This window comes from Oncorhynchus mykiss, chromosome 21, assembly GCF_013265735.2.
Source record: "Oncorhynchus mykiss isolate Arlee chromosome 21, USDA_OmykA_1.1, whole genome shotgun sequence".
NCBI classification, from domain to species: Eukaryota; Metazoa; Chordata; class Actinopteri; order Salmoniformes; family Salmonidae; genus Oncorhynchus; species Oncorhynchus mykiss.
In genome coordinates this window covers 3,770,618-3,785,762 of record NC_048585.1, presented here as the reverse complement: position 1 = coordinate 3,785,762, position 15,145 = coordinate 3,770,618, and the positions used below count along the sequence as shown (strand labels likewise).

Below are 15,145 nucleotides of genomic sequence, written 5' to 3'. Positions count from 1 at the left end.
TGGTTGTAGTGCTATCTGACCCCTTGGTCCTGGTGAGAGGGTTGTTGACTGTGTGGTTGTGAGTGCTATCTGACCCCTTGGTCCTGGTGAGGGGGTTGTTGACTGTGTGGTTGTGAGTGCTATCTGACTCCTTGGTCCTGGTGAGGGGGTTGTTGACTGTGTGGTTGTGAGTGCTACAGTAGCCATCCCAACTCAGTAGCTGACAGTGTCTTTCCCTTCCTTGTTGTTCTCCAGATGAGGGGCCTTACACAAAGCACTCCAACCCCTCCAGGCCACCGGATGGAGCGCTGGCCATCAGGAGGCAGAGTATCCCAGGTAAGGATACATAACCTCTCGACCCTGACCTCTGACCCCTCACTGAGCCTGGACTTTTATTATCTCACCTATGAACCCTAACATGATTGTCCCCAAACGTGATCGACCCATCACCCCTTACCTGTCCTATTGGACACTAGTCACCTAATACCTCCCACCTACTACCTAACCCACACCTCCCAATGAGCTAGATGAACCCCTCCCCTCACCAGTCCTTTCCTAGGGCACACTAAGCAGTTCAATGCTCACTTCAATATGTTGTGATCTCTTACCTGCCTGTACCTGTCCTTACCTCACCTGACCCTCTGCCCCTTCACACCCGTAAATGTCTCTCTTTGCCTCTGAAAGAAACGGTCTGTGCTTCAACAATAGAAAACCTTTACAAACATGCTCTAGAATGTCTTGATCTGAATCTATAGAACACTTTTACACGGACTCAGTGAGCTCTATCAGAATGTGTTGTATTTCGTGGACTCAGTGAGCTCTATTAGAATGTGTTGTTATCTCGTGGACTCAGTAAGCTCTATCAGAATGTGTTGTTATCTCGTGGACTCAGTAAGCTCTATCAGAATGTGTTGTTATCTCGTGGACTCAGTGAGCTCTATCAGAATGTGTTGTATCTCGTGGACTCAGTGAGCTCTATCAGAATGTGTTGTTATCTCGTGGACTCAGTGAGCTCTATCAGAATGTGTTGTTATCTCGTGGACTCAGTGAGCTCTATCAGAATGTGTTGTTATCTCGTGGACTCAGTGAGCTCTATCAGAATGTGTTGTTATCTCGTGGACTCAGTGAGCTCTATCAGAATGTGTTGTTATCTCGTGGACTCAGTGAGCTCTATCAGAATGTGTTGTATCTCGTGGACTCAGTGAGCTCTATCAGAATGTGTTGTTATCTCGTGGACTCAGTGAGCTCTATCAGAATGTGTTGTTATCTCGTGGACTCAGTGAGCTCTATCAGAATGTGTTGTTATCTCGTGGACTCAGTGAGCTCTATCAGAATGTGTTGTTATCTCGTGGACTCAGTGAGCTCTATCAGAATGTGTTGTTATCTCGTGGACTCAGTGAGCTCTATCAGAATGTGTTGTATCTCGTGGACTCAGTGAGCTCTATCAGAATGTGTTGTTATCTCGTGGACTCAGTGAGCTCTATCAGAATGTGTTGTTATCTCGTGGACTCAGTGAGCTCTATCAGAATGTGTTGTTATCTCGTGGACTCAGTGAGCTCTATCAGAATGTGTTGTTATCTCGTGGACTCAGTGAGCTCTATCAGAATGTGTTGTTATCTCGTGGACTCAGTGAGCTCTATCAGAATGTGTTGTTATCTCGTGGACTCAGTGAGCTCTATCAGAATGTGTTGTTATCTCGTGGACTCAGTGAGCTCTATCAGAATGTGTTGTTATCTCGTGGACTCAGTGGGCTCTATCAGAATGTGTTGTATATCATGGACTCAGTGGGCTCTATCAGAATGTGTTGTTATCTCGTGGACTCAGTGAGCTCTATTAGAATGTGTTGTATCTCGTGGACTCAGTGAGCTCTATCAGAATGTGTTGTTATCTCGTGGACTCAGTGAGCTCTATTAGAATGTGTTGTATCTCGTGGACTCAGTGAGCTCTATTAGAATGTGTTGTATTTCGTGGACTCAGTGAGCTCTATTAGAATGTGTTGTATCTCGTGGACTCAGTGAGCTCTATTAGAATGTGTTGTATTTCGTGGACTCAGTGAGCTCTATTAGAATGTGTTGTATCTCGTGGACTCAGTGAGCTCTATTAGAATGTGTTGTATCTCGTGGACTCAGTGAGCTCTATTAGAATGTGTTGTATCTCGTGGACTCAGTGAGCTCTATCAGAATGTGTTGTATCGCTGGGAGCCAACTCTCTGAGTAACAGATTACTGGGCATGTGTTGCGTCTCCTGGCCTCGTCTGAGAGTTATTAACAAGCTGTTCTGTCAACAACAACAACAACAACGCCAGGCTCAGCTCTAGAGCGAGATAAAAGTGATATCCTTCACTGCCAAGCCACGCTGCTATTATACACACTGGCCTCATTGGCTTCAGAGAGAGAGTTTAGTCAGGGACAGACTGGGGGATGGATAGAGATGTTTGGATCTGTTTGAAAAAGAGGGAGATGGCGATTATGTTTTTTGTGAGAGAGATAGTGATTAGAATAACTAAATCAATTTTAAGTCCCCACGAGGATAGAGAGAGAGAGAGAGAGAGAGAGAGAGAGAGAGAGAGAGAGAGAGAGAGAGAGAGAGAGAGAGAGAGAGAGAGAGAGAGAGAGAATTGAAACAGTGTAGCAACAGTATTACCATATTATCCACTAGAGGTCGACCGATTATGATTTTTCAACACCGATTATTGGAGGACCAAAAAAGCCGATACCAATTAATCAACGATTTTGTTTATTTATTTATGTATTTGTAATAATAACAATTACAACAATACTGAATAAACACTTATTTTAACTTAATATAATAAATCAATAAAATCAATTTAGCCTCAAATAAATAATGAAACATGTTCAATTTGGTTTAAATAATGCAAAAACAAAGTGTTGGAGAAGAAAGTAAAAGTGCAATATGTGCCATGTAAAAAAGCTAACGTTTCAGTTCCTTTGGCTCAGAACATGAGAACATATGAAAGCTGGTGGTTCCTTTTAACATGAGTCTTCAATATTCCCAGGTAAGAGGTTTTAGGTTGTAGTTAATATAGGAATTACAGGACTATTTCCCTCTATACAATTTGTATTTCATTAGCCTTTGACTATTGGATGTTCTTCTGGGCACTTTAGTATTGCCAGTGTAACAGTTTAGCTTCCGTCCTTCTCCTCGCTCCTCCCTGGGCTCAAACCAGCAACACAACGACAACAGCCACCATCGAAGCAGCGTTACCTATGCAGAGCAAGGGGAACAACTACTAGAAGGCTCAGAGCGAGTGACGTTTGAAACACTATTAGCGCGCGCTAACTAGCTAGCCATTTCACTTCGGTTACACTAGCCTCATCTGGTTCAGGGGGCTGTTTCAATACAGGTTGGTTCAGGGGACTGTATCAATACCCTCTGTTGGTTCAGGGGACTGGTTCAATACCCTCCGTTGGTTCAGGGGACTGTATCAATACCCTCTGTTGGTTCAGGGGACTGTATCAATACCCTCCGTTGGTTCAGGGGACTGTATCAATACCCTCCGTTGGTTCAGGGGACTGTTTCAATACCCTCCGTTGGTTCAGGGGACTGTATCAATACCCTCCGTTGGTTCAGGGGACTGTATCAATACCCTCCGTTGGTTCAGGGGGCTGTATCAATACCCTCCGTTGGTTCAGGGGACTGTATCAATACCCTCCGTTGGTTCAGGGGACTGTATCAATACCCTCCGTTGGTTCAGGGGACTGTATCAATACCGTCCGTTGGTTCAGGGGACTGTATCAATACCGTCCGTTGGTTCAGGGGACTGTATCAATACCGTCCGTTGGTTCAGGGGACTGTATCAATACCGTCCGTTGGTTCAGGGGACTGTATCAATACCGTCCGTTGGTTAAGGGGACTGTATCAATACCGTCCGTTGGTTCAGGGGACTGTATCAATACCGTCCGTTGGTTCAGGGGACTGTATCAATACCGTCCGTTGGTTCAGGGGACTGTATCAATACCGTCCGTTGGTTCAGGGGACTGTATCAATACCCTCCGTTGGTTCAGGGGACTGTATCAATACCCTCCGTTGGTTCAGGGGACTGTATCAATACCCTCCGTTGGTTCAGGGGACTGTATCAATACCCTCCGTTGGTTCAGGGGACTGTATCAATACCCTCCGTTGGTTCAGGGGACTGTATCAATACCCTCCGTTGGTTCAGGGGACTGTATCAATACCCTCCGTTGGTTCAGGGGACTGTATCAATACCGTCCGTTGATTCAGGGGACTGTATCAATACCCTCCGTTGGTTCAGGGGACTGTTTCCTCTTTGGTACTTATTGATTCCATTTGACCTGTTATATAGATGTGATGTACTTATCAGGTTAGAGTCATGGGGTTTGTGTTTTATAGCTAGTTCCTGTTTAGTCCAACGCTCTAACCACTAGGCTACCCTGCCTCCCCAGGTTAGAGTCATGGGGTTTGTGTTTTATAGCTAGTTCCTGTTTAGTCCAACGCTCTAACCACTAGGCTACCCTGCCGCCCCAGGTTAGAGTCATGGGGTTTGTGTTTTATAGCTAGTTCCTGTTTAGTCCAACGCTCTAACCACTAGGCTACCCTGCCTCCCCAGGTTAGAGTCATGGGGTTTGTGTTTTATAGCTAGTTCCTGTTTAGTCCAACGCTCTAACCACTAGGCTACCCTGCCTCCCCAGGTTAGAGTCATGGGGTTTGTGTTTTATAGCTAGTTCCTGTTTAGTCCAACGCTCTAACCACTAGGCTACCCTGCCTCCCCAGGTTAGAGTCATGGGGTTTGTGTTTTATAGCTAGTTCCTGTTTAGTCCAACGCTCTAACCACTAGGCTACCCTGCCTCCCCAGGTTAGAGTCATGGGGTTTGTGTTTTATAGCTAGTTCCTGTTTAGTCCAACGCTCTAACCACTAGGCTACCCTGCCTCCCCAGGTTAGAGTCATGGGGTTTGTGTTTTATAGCTAGTTCCTGTTTAGTCCAACGCTCTAACCACTAGGCTACCCTGCCGCCCCAGGTTAGAGTCATGGGGTTTGTGTTTTATAACTAGTTCCTGTTTAGTCCAACGCTCTAACCACTAGGCTACCCTGCCGCCCCAGGTTAGAGTCATGGGGTTTGTGTTTTATAGCTAGTTCCTGTTTAGTCCAACGCTCTAACCACTAGGCTACCCTGCCTCCCCAGGTTAGAGTCATGGGGTTTGTGTTTTATAGCTAGTTCCTGTTTAGTCCAATGCTCTAACCACTAGGCTACCCTGCCGCCCCAGGTTAGAGTTATGGGGTTTGTGTTTTATAGCTAGTTCCTGTTTAGTCCAACGCTCTAACCACTAGGCTACCCTGCCTCCCCAGGTTAGAGTCATGGGGTTTGTGTTTTATAGCTAGTTCCTGTTTAGTCCAACGCTCTAACCACTAGGCTACCCTGCCTCCCCAGGTTAGAGTCATGGGGTTTGTGTTTTATAGCTAGTTCCTGTTTAGTCCAACGCTCTAACCACTAGGCTACCCTGCCGCCCCAGGTTAGAGTCATGGGGTTTGTGTTTTATAGCTAGTTCCTGTTTAGTCCAACGCTCTAACCACTAGGCTACCCTGCCGCCCCAGGTTAGAGTCATGGGGTTTGTGTTTTATAGCTAGTTCCTGTTTAGTCCAACGCTCTAACCACTAGGCTACCCTGCCTCCCCAGGTTAGAGTCATGGGGTTTGTGTTTTATAGCTAGTTCCTGTTTAGTCCAACGCTCTAACCACTAGGCTACCCTGCCTCCCCAGGTTAGAGTCATGGGGTTTGTGTTTTATAGCTAGTTCCTGTTTAGTCCAACGCTCTAACCACTAGGCTACCCTGCCTCCCCAGGTTAGAGTCATGGGGTTTGTGTTTTATAGCTAGTTCCTGTTTAGTCCAACGCTCTAACCACTAGGCTACCCTGCCGCCCCAGGTTAGAGTCATGGGGTTTGTGTTTTATAGCTAGTTCCTGTTTAGTCCAACGCTCTAACCACTAGGCTACCCTGCCGCCCCAGGTTAGAGTCATGGGGTTTGTGTTTTATAGCTAGTTCCTGTTTTATTTGTTTTGATGAAACCAGAGTTATAGGAAATGATAACTCAGAGAGGTTATGAACATCCGGGAGCCATTTTTACGAGACGACAGATAGAAGGTGTCAACGACTACGTGCTTTTTTAAACAGACAGTAAATGCATGAACCAACTCTGAAACACTCTTTCTCCTAACAGACTTAATGCATTCTGCAAGTCTTGTCTTGAATTTCTGAAGCACTTGTTGATTCAAATATAGTTGTTTGCACAGATGACTTCATCCTCTCCACGCCCACACACAGTGAGATGATGGGAGAGAGAGAGAGAGAGAGAGAGATCGTGAGAGGTCAAGGGTGATAGGGAAAGAAAGAACTCAAGAAAGAGAGAAAAATGTGTGACTACCTGTCTGTCTGTCACTTGGGTGCTGTGGGAGAGGTGGGAGAGGTGTGAGACAGTCAGTCTGTCTCTCTGTCCCTCTGGTGCTGTGGGAGAGGTGTGAGACAGTCTGTCTCTCTGTCCCTCTGGTGCTGTGGGAGAGGCGGGAGAGAGGTGAGACATTCTGCCTGTCTGTCTGTCCCTCTGGTGCTGTGGGAGGTGTGGGAGAGGTGGAGAAGTTGGAGAGAGAGGAGATGGGAGGTTAACACAGTCAGATCCTGAAAAGAGAGAGAACAGAGGAGAGAGAACAGAGAGAGAACAGAGGAGAGAGAGAGAGAACAGAGGAGAGAGAGAACAGAGGAGAGAGAGAGAGAGAGAACAGAGGAGAGAGAGAGAACAGAGGAGAGAGGAGAGAGGAGAGAGGAGAGAGAAGAGAGAAGAGAGAACAGAGGAGAGAGAAGAGAGGAGAGAGAACAGAGAGAGCAAAACATCTCTGTTAGACCCAGAAACCATTCATCCTCTCTGGTACACATGTTAACCTGTAGAAATATCTCCTCATCTCTTAGAGACGAGCACCAATGACAGGAACACCCTGCAGGGCATACGGTATGCTGGCTCTAAGTTCAGGCAGCCATAGAAGCTGAGATTAGTTGGAAAAGGTCCCTCCTATATCATTTGTGTCCGAGATCACCGTTTCAGGGGCAGTGGCCTTTCTCTACGGCTGATTGATGCTCAGTGGTCACCTTATATCAACTCTAGCATGTTGTAAACTGGGCTGATTTGGTTCAGTGCAGATTACCAGGCACAGCAGCGAATCTTCAGAAAGGGGAACCGAGGCCCTGGGTCCCCTCTCTTCCTTCCTCTTTGTCCCTCTCGCAAACCCGCACACATGCACACACACACTCCTTCCCCTCTCCGAGGCCCCGGGTCCCCTCTCTTCCTTCCTGTTTGTCCCCTTCGCACACATGCACACACACACTCCTTCCCCTCTTCCGAGGCCCCGGGTCCCATTTCTTCCTTCCTGTTTGTCCCCTTCGCACACACACACTCCTTCCCCTCTCCGAGGCCCCGGGTCCCCTCTCTTCCTTCCTGTTTGTCCCCTTCGCACACACACACTCCTTCCCCTCTCCGAGGCCCCGGGTCCCCTCTCTTCCTTCCTGTTTGTCCCCCTCGCACACCGCACACACGCACACACACTCCTTCCCCTCTCCGAGGCCCCGGGTCCCCTCTCTTCCTTCCTGTTTGTCCCCTTCGCACACACACACTCCTTCCCCTCCCCGTCACAACTCTGCCAGCCAGCTAGCTAGCGCTTCCGATTAGCCGCAAACCCGCTAGCACGGAAATGACTTCAGCTGTGCACAGATACCCCGCCCCCCCACGACTACCCCAACACCAAACTCCTTTTCTCCATCCTGAAGCCCCCTTTGGCATTCTCATCAATATGCAAATGACTTAAGTTAACATTTAATTAAAGGGTAGAATGGCTTGGTCTTTTTCAATGATATGCTTAGTGGGCGAGACACTGACAGGACAGGCTGTCTGGCAGCACCTAGCTTGTACCTGAACTACTTCTCAAATGGCACGCTGTCCCCTATATATGTCCCCTATATATGTCCCCTATATATGTCCCCTATATATGTCCCCTATATATGTCCCCTATATATGTGCCCTATATATGTCCCCTATATATGTCCCCTATATATGTCCCCTATATATGTGCCCTATATATGTGCCCTATATATGTCCCCTATATATGTCCCCTATATATGTGCCCTATATATGTCCCCTATATATGTGCCCTATATATGTCCCCTAAATATGTCCCATATATATGTCCTATATATATGTCCCTTATATATGTGCCCTATATATGTCCCCTATATATGTCCCCTATATATGTCCCCTATAGATGTGCCCTATATATGTCCTCTATATATGTCCCTTATATATGTGCCCTATATATGTGCCCTATATATGTGCCCTATATATGTCCCTTATATATGTCGCCTATATATGTCCCCTATATATGTGCCCTATATATGTGCCCTATATATGTCCTCTATATATGTCCTCTATATATGTCCCCTATATATGTGCCTTATATATGTCCCTTATATATGTCCCCTATATATGTCGCCTATATATGTCCCCTATATATGTGCCCTATATATGTCCCTTATATATGTCGCCTATATATGTCCCCTATATATGTGCCCTATATATGTGCCCTATATATGTCCTCTATATATGTCCCCTATATATGTGCCATATATATGTGCCCTATATATGTCGCCTATATATGTTCCCTATATATGTGCCCTACATATGTCCTCTATATATGTGCCCTATATATGTGCCCTATATATGTCCTCTATATATGTGCCCTGTATATGTTGCCTATATATGTCCCCTATATATGTGCCCTACATATGTCCTCTATATATGTCCCTTATATATGTCGCCTATATATGTCCCCTATATATGTGCCCTATATATGTCCTCTATATATGTCCCCTGTATATGTGCCCTATATATGTCCCCTATATATGTCCCTTATATATGTCCCCTATATATGTCCCCTATATATGTGCCCTATATATTTTGCCTATATATGCCCCCTATATATGTCCCCTATATATGTGCCCTATATATGTGCCATATATATGTCCCCTATATATGTCCCCTATAAATGTCCCCTATATAGTGCATTACTTTTGATAGATCTGAGGCCAGTGGTTTGTAGTGTAGTAACCATGCTGTAGTGTAGTAACCATGCTGTAGTGTAGTAACCATGCTGTAGTGTAGTAACCATGTTGTAGTGTCCAGGGGTTTGTAGTGTAGTAACCATGTTGTAGTGTAGTAACCATGTTGTAGTGTAGTAACCATGTAGTAGTGTAGTAACCATGTGGTAGTGTAGTAACCATGTTGTAGTGTCCAGGGGTTTGTAGTGTAGTAACCATGTTGTAGTGTAGTAACCATGTTGTAGTGTAGTAACCATGCTGTAGTGTAGTAACCATGCGGTAGTGTAGTAACCATGTTGTAGTGTAGTAACCATGTTGTAGTGTAGTAACCATGTTGTAGTGTAGTAACAATGTTGTAGTGTAGTAACCATGTTGTAGTGTAGTAACCATGTTGTAGTGTAGTAACCATGTGGTAGTGTAGTAACCATGCTGTAGTGTAGTAACCATGTGGTAGTGTAGTAACCATGTGGTAGTGTAGTAACCATGTTGTAGTGTAGTAACCATGTTGTAGTGTAGTAACCATGTGGTAGTGTAGTAACCATGTTGTAGTGTAGTAACCATGTTGTAGTGTAGTAACCATGTTGTAGTGTAGTAACCATGTTGTAGTGTAGTTACCATGTTGTAGTGTTGTAACCATGTGGTAGTGTAGTAACAATGTTGTAGTGTAGTAACCATGTTGTAGTGTAGTAACCATGTGGTAGTGTATTAACCATGGTGTAGTGTAGTAACCATGTGGTAGTGTAGTAACCATGTTGTAGTGTCCAGTGGTTTGTAGTGTAGTAACCATGTGGTAGTGTAGTAACCATGTTGTAGTGTAGTAACCATGTTGTAGTGTAGTAACCATGTTGTAGTGTAGTAACCATGTTGTAGTGTAGTAACCATGTGGTAGTGTAGTAACCATGTTGTAGTGTCCAGTGGTTTGTAGTGTAGTAACCATGTTGTAGTGTAGTAACCATGTTGTAGTGTAGTAACCATGTTGTTGTGTAGTAACCATGTTGTAGTGTAGTAACCATTTGGTAGTGTAGTAACCATGTGGTAGTGTAGTAACCATGTGGTAGTGTAGTAACCATGTGGTAGTGTAGTAACCATGTGGTAGTGTAGTAACCATGTTGTAGTGTAGTAACCATGTTGTAGTGTAGTAACCATGTTGTAGTGTAGTAACCATGTTGTAGTGTAGTAACCATGTGGTAGTGTAGTAACCATGTTGTAGTGTAGTAACCATGTTGTAGTGTAGTAACCATGTGGTAGTGTAGTAACCATGTGGTAGTGTAGTAACCATGTGGTAGTGTAGTAACCATGTGGTAGTGTAGTAACCATGTTGTAGTGTAGTAACCATGTTGTAGTGTAGTAACCATGTTGTAGTGTAGTAACCATGTTGTAGTGTAGTAACCATGTGGTAGTGTAGTAACCATGTTGTAGTGTAGTAACCATGTTGTAGTGTAGTAACCATGTGGTAGTGTAGTAACCATGTGGTAGTGTAGTAACCATGGTGTAGTGTAGTAACCATGTGGTAGTGTCGTAACCATGTGGTAGTGTAGTAACCATGGTGTAGTGTAGTAACCATGTGGTAGTGTAGTAACCATGTGGTAGTGTAGTAACCATGTGGTAGTGTAGTAACCATGTTGTAGTGTAGTAACCATGGTGTAGTGTAGTAACCATGTTGTAGTGTAGTAACCATGTTGTAGTGTAGTAACCATGTTGTAGTGTCCAGGGGTTTGTAGTGTAGTAACCATGTTGTAGTGTAGTAACCATGGTGTAGTGTAGTAACCATGTGGTAGTGTAGTAACCATGTGGTAGTGTAGTAACCATGTGGTAGTGTAGTAACCATGTTGTAGTGTAGTAACCATGCTGTAGTGTAGTAACCATGTTGTAGTGTAGTAACCATGGTGTAGTGTAGTAACCATGTGGTAGTGTAGTAACCATGTGGTAGTGTAGTAACCATGTGGTAGTGTAGTAACCATGTTGTAGTGTAGTAACCATGCTGTAGTGTAGTAACCATGTTGTAGTGTAGTAACCATGTGGTAGTGTAGTAACCATGTTGTAGTGTAGTAACCATGTTGTAGTGTAGTAACCATGTTGTAGTGTAGTAACCATGTGGTAGTGTAGTAACCATGTGGTAGTTTAGTAACCATGTTGTAGTGTAGTAACCATGCTGTAGTGTAGTAACCATGTTGTAGTGTAGTAACCATGTTGTAGTGTAGTAACCATGCTGTAGTGTAGTAACCATGTGGTAGTGTAGTAACCATGTTGTAGTTTAGTAACCATGTGGTAGTGTAGTAACCATGTTGTAGTGTAGTAACCATGGTGTAGTGTAGTAACCATGTTGTAGTGTAGTAACCATGTTGTAGTGTCCAGGGGTTTGTAGTGTAGTAACCATGTTGTAGTGTAGTAACCATGTTGTAGTGTAGTAACCATGCTGTAGTGTAGTAACCATGTTGTAGTGTAGTAACCATGTGGTAGTGTAGTAACCATGTTGTAGTGTAGTAACCATGTTGTAGTGTAGTAACCATGTTGTAGTGTAGTAACCATGTGGTAGTTTAGTAACCATGTTGTAGTGTAGTAACCATGCTGTAGTGTAGTAACCATGTTGTAGTGTAGTAACCATGTTGTAGTGTAGTAACCATGCTGTAGTGTAGTAACCATGTGGTAGTTTAGTAACCATGTGGTAGTGTAGTAACCATGCTGTAGTGTAGTAACCATGTGGTAGTGTAGTAACCATGTGGTAGTGTAGTAACCATGTTGTAGTTTAGTAACCATGTGGTAGTGTAGTAACCATGTGGTAGTGTAGTAACCATGCTGTAGTGTAGTAACCATGTGGTAGTGTAGTAACCATGTGGTAGTGTAGTAACCATGTGGTAGTGTAGTAACCATGTGGTAGTGTAGTAACCATGCTGTAGTGTAGTAACAACCCTAGATGTGTGTCTGGACTATATCTCCTGGAAGGATGAAGTAGCATGAATAAAATAATGTTTTATTAATGAAAAAATTTCCATGATTATTTGAACATGTTGGTAACCAGTTGTATAAAAGTGACAATGCCCTGGAAGACGGTGTTTTGGAGGATAATATATTGGCACAGAGTGCCGGCCCTCGACAAGCCAATGTGCTGTATCCTCCAAAACACCAGTTTATCACTCAACTAAACAGCAGACGGAGAGTTAAAGGAGGACAGAGGAGGACAGGGTTCATGTCCTCTGTTCCTTGGTGTCACTACATCACGCGGTTTTAAAGTGTCCTGGACAGTGTCCCTGCTGCGTGCGGTTCTCAGGGCCATCTGTCAGGCCTGCTCACTAGGGAAATGACTGAGCAGGAGAAGGACATGTTGTCTGACGCAGTCCCCTTGTCTCACTGTCCTCTAACCCTACTACCACACTGGACAGGAACGGGCACAGAGGAGAGGATGTGACCTATGGGGGTGGGGGGGGGGGGGGGGGTGAGAGACGCGCGGGAGAGGAAGGGAGGATAGGACATAGGAAAGGGCAGAGGAGAGGAGGAGGAGGAGGAGATTAGAGGAGGAGGAGGTGATTAGAGGAGGAGGAGGAGGAGGAGGAGGAGATTAGAGGAGGAGAGGAGGAGGTGATTAGAGGATCAGAGGAGGAGGTGATTAGAGGAGGAGAGGAGGAGGTGATTAGAGGAGGAGGAGGAGGTGATTAGAGGAGGAGGAGGAGGAGGTGATTAGAGGAGGAGAGTGGAGGAGGAGGAGGAGGTGATTAGAGGAGGAGGATGAGGAGGTGATTAGAGGAGGAGAGTGGAGGAGAGGAGGAGGAGGAGGTGATTAGAGGAGGAGGATGAGGCGATTAGAGGAGGAGGAGGAGGAGGTAATTAGAGGAGGAGAGTGTAGGAGAGGAGGAGATTGAGATTGAGATTGGAGGAGGAGGTGATTAGAGGAGGAGAGTGGAGGAGAGGAGGAGGAGGAGAGAGGACAAGGAGAGGAGGAGGAGGAGGAGGGAGGACAAGGAGAGAGGAGAGGAGAGGAGGAGAGAGGAAGAGAGTGGATGAGGAGAGATGAAGAGGAGAGAGGAGAGAGGAGGAGGAGAGGAGGAGGAGAGAGAGAGAGACAGAGGCTTGTTTCTCTCTCTTGATCGTATCTCTCACCACTCATCTCCATTCTAAGAGGCTTATCCACATTCTGAGCGTCACAGACAGGAATATAACCCACCAGATCACAGCCTGGTCTGTGGGCTTTTGGAACAGAGAGACAGTGTGCCTCTTCACAGTGTGATGCACAATTCATTCACCCTCCAGTGTTCACAGAACCATAGTTGACTGGTTTTGTTGATGAAGACCTTCTAGACAGACTGTCTCAGATTGTAGTGGTTAGATATGACTGGTTATGTTGATGAAGAGCCTCCAGACTGACTGTCTCAGATTGTAGTGTTGATGAAGAGCCTCCAGACAGACTGTCTCAGATTGTAGTGGTTAGATATGACTGGTTATGTTGATGAAGACCCTCCAGACTGACTGTCTCAGATTGTAGTGTTGATGAAGACCCTCCAGACAGACTGTCTCAGATTGTAGTGGTTAGATATGACTGGTTATGTTGATGAAGACCCTCCAGACAGACTGTCTCAGATTGTAGTGGTTAGATATGACTGGTTATGTTGATGAAGACCATCCAGACTGTCTCAGATTGTAGTGGTTAGATATGACTGGTTATGTTGATGAAGACCCTCCAGACAGACTGTCTCAGATTGTAGTGGTTAGATATGACTGGTTATGTTGATGAAGACCCTCCAGACAGACTGTCTCAGATTGTAGTGGTTAGATATGACTGGTTATGTTGATGAAGACCCTCCAGACAGACTGTCTCAGATTGTAGTGTTGATGAAGACCCTCCAGACAGACTGTCTCAGATTGTAGTGGTTAGATATGACTGGTTAGGTTGATGAAGACCCTCCAGACAGACTGTCTCAGATTGTAGTGGTTAGATATGACTGGTTATGTTGATGAAGACCCTCCAGACTGACTGTCTCAGATTGTAGTGTTGATGAAGACCCTCCAGACAGACTGTCTCAGATTGTAGTGGTTAGATATGACTGGTTATGTTGATGAAGACCCTCCAGACAGACTGTCTCAGATTGTAGTGGTTAGATATGACTGGTTATGTTGATGAAGACCATCCAGACTGTCTCAGATTGTAGTGGTTAGATATGACTGGTTATGTTGATGAAGACCCTCCAGACAGACTGTCTCAGATTGTAGTGGTTAGATATGACTGGTTATGTTGATGAAGACCCTCCAGACAGACTGTCTCAGATTGTAGTGGTTAGATATGACTGGTTATGTTGATGAAGACCCTCCAGACAGACTGTCTCAGATTGTAGTGGTTAGATATGACTGGTTATGTTGATGAAGGACCTTCAGACAGACTGTCTCAGATTGTAGTGGTTAGATATGACTGGTTATGTTGATGAAGACCATCCAGACTGTCTCAGATTGTAGTGGTTAGATATGACTGTCCTCTCCTCATTCCCCTCAACCATCCCCAACCCAGTCCTCTCCTCATTCCTCATTCCCCTCAACCATCCCCACCCCCGCTCTCCTCCCTATCCCTTCCCCTCCCCCTCTCATCCATCCCTCTCTCCTCTCTTCTCCTCCTTCCTCCTCTTCTCTCCTCGCCACCCTATCTCTCCCCTTTCACCTCTCCTCTCATCTATCCCTATATCTCCCATTTCCCTACCCCTCGCCCTCTGCTCCCATCCCTCCCATCCCTCCCTCCCTCCCTCCCTCCCTCCCTCCCTCCCTCCCTCCCTCCCTCCCTCCCTCCCTCCCTCCCTCCCTCAGGGTCAGCAGGTTGTGTGATGGGGGTGACAGGTTGCTCCACCTGGGTCATTAGAATGTCCCTCCCTCCCTCCCTCCCTCCCTCCCTCCCTCCCTCCCTCCCTCCCTCCCTCCCTCCCTCCCTCCCTCCCTCCCTCCCTCCCTCCCTCCCTCCCTCAGGGTCAGCTGGTTGTGTGATGGGGGTGACAGGTTGCTCCCTCCCTCCCTCCCTCCCTCAGGGTCAGCTGGTTGTGTGATGGGGGTGACAGGTTGCTCCACCTGGGTCATTAGAATG

General features: G+C 45.8%; 1 protein-coding gene across 10 annotated transcripts in view; it reads left to right on the top strand.

Moving 5' to 3' along the window:
* The window catches only part of LOC110499739 (glutamate receptor-interacting protein 1-like), a 718,235-nt gene that overhangs the window by 521,002 nt on the left and 182,088 nt on the right, over window positions 1-15,145 (top strand). For all 10 annotated transcript variants that reach the window (XM_036956623.1, XM_036956624.1, XM_036956618.1 and 7 more), the window contains one exon: window positions 235-315. In XM_036956623.1, coding sequence (XP_036812518.1) covers window positions 235-315 — 81 coding nt within the window. The remainder of the gene's footprint in view (window positions 1-234; window positions 316-15,145) is intronic.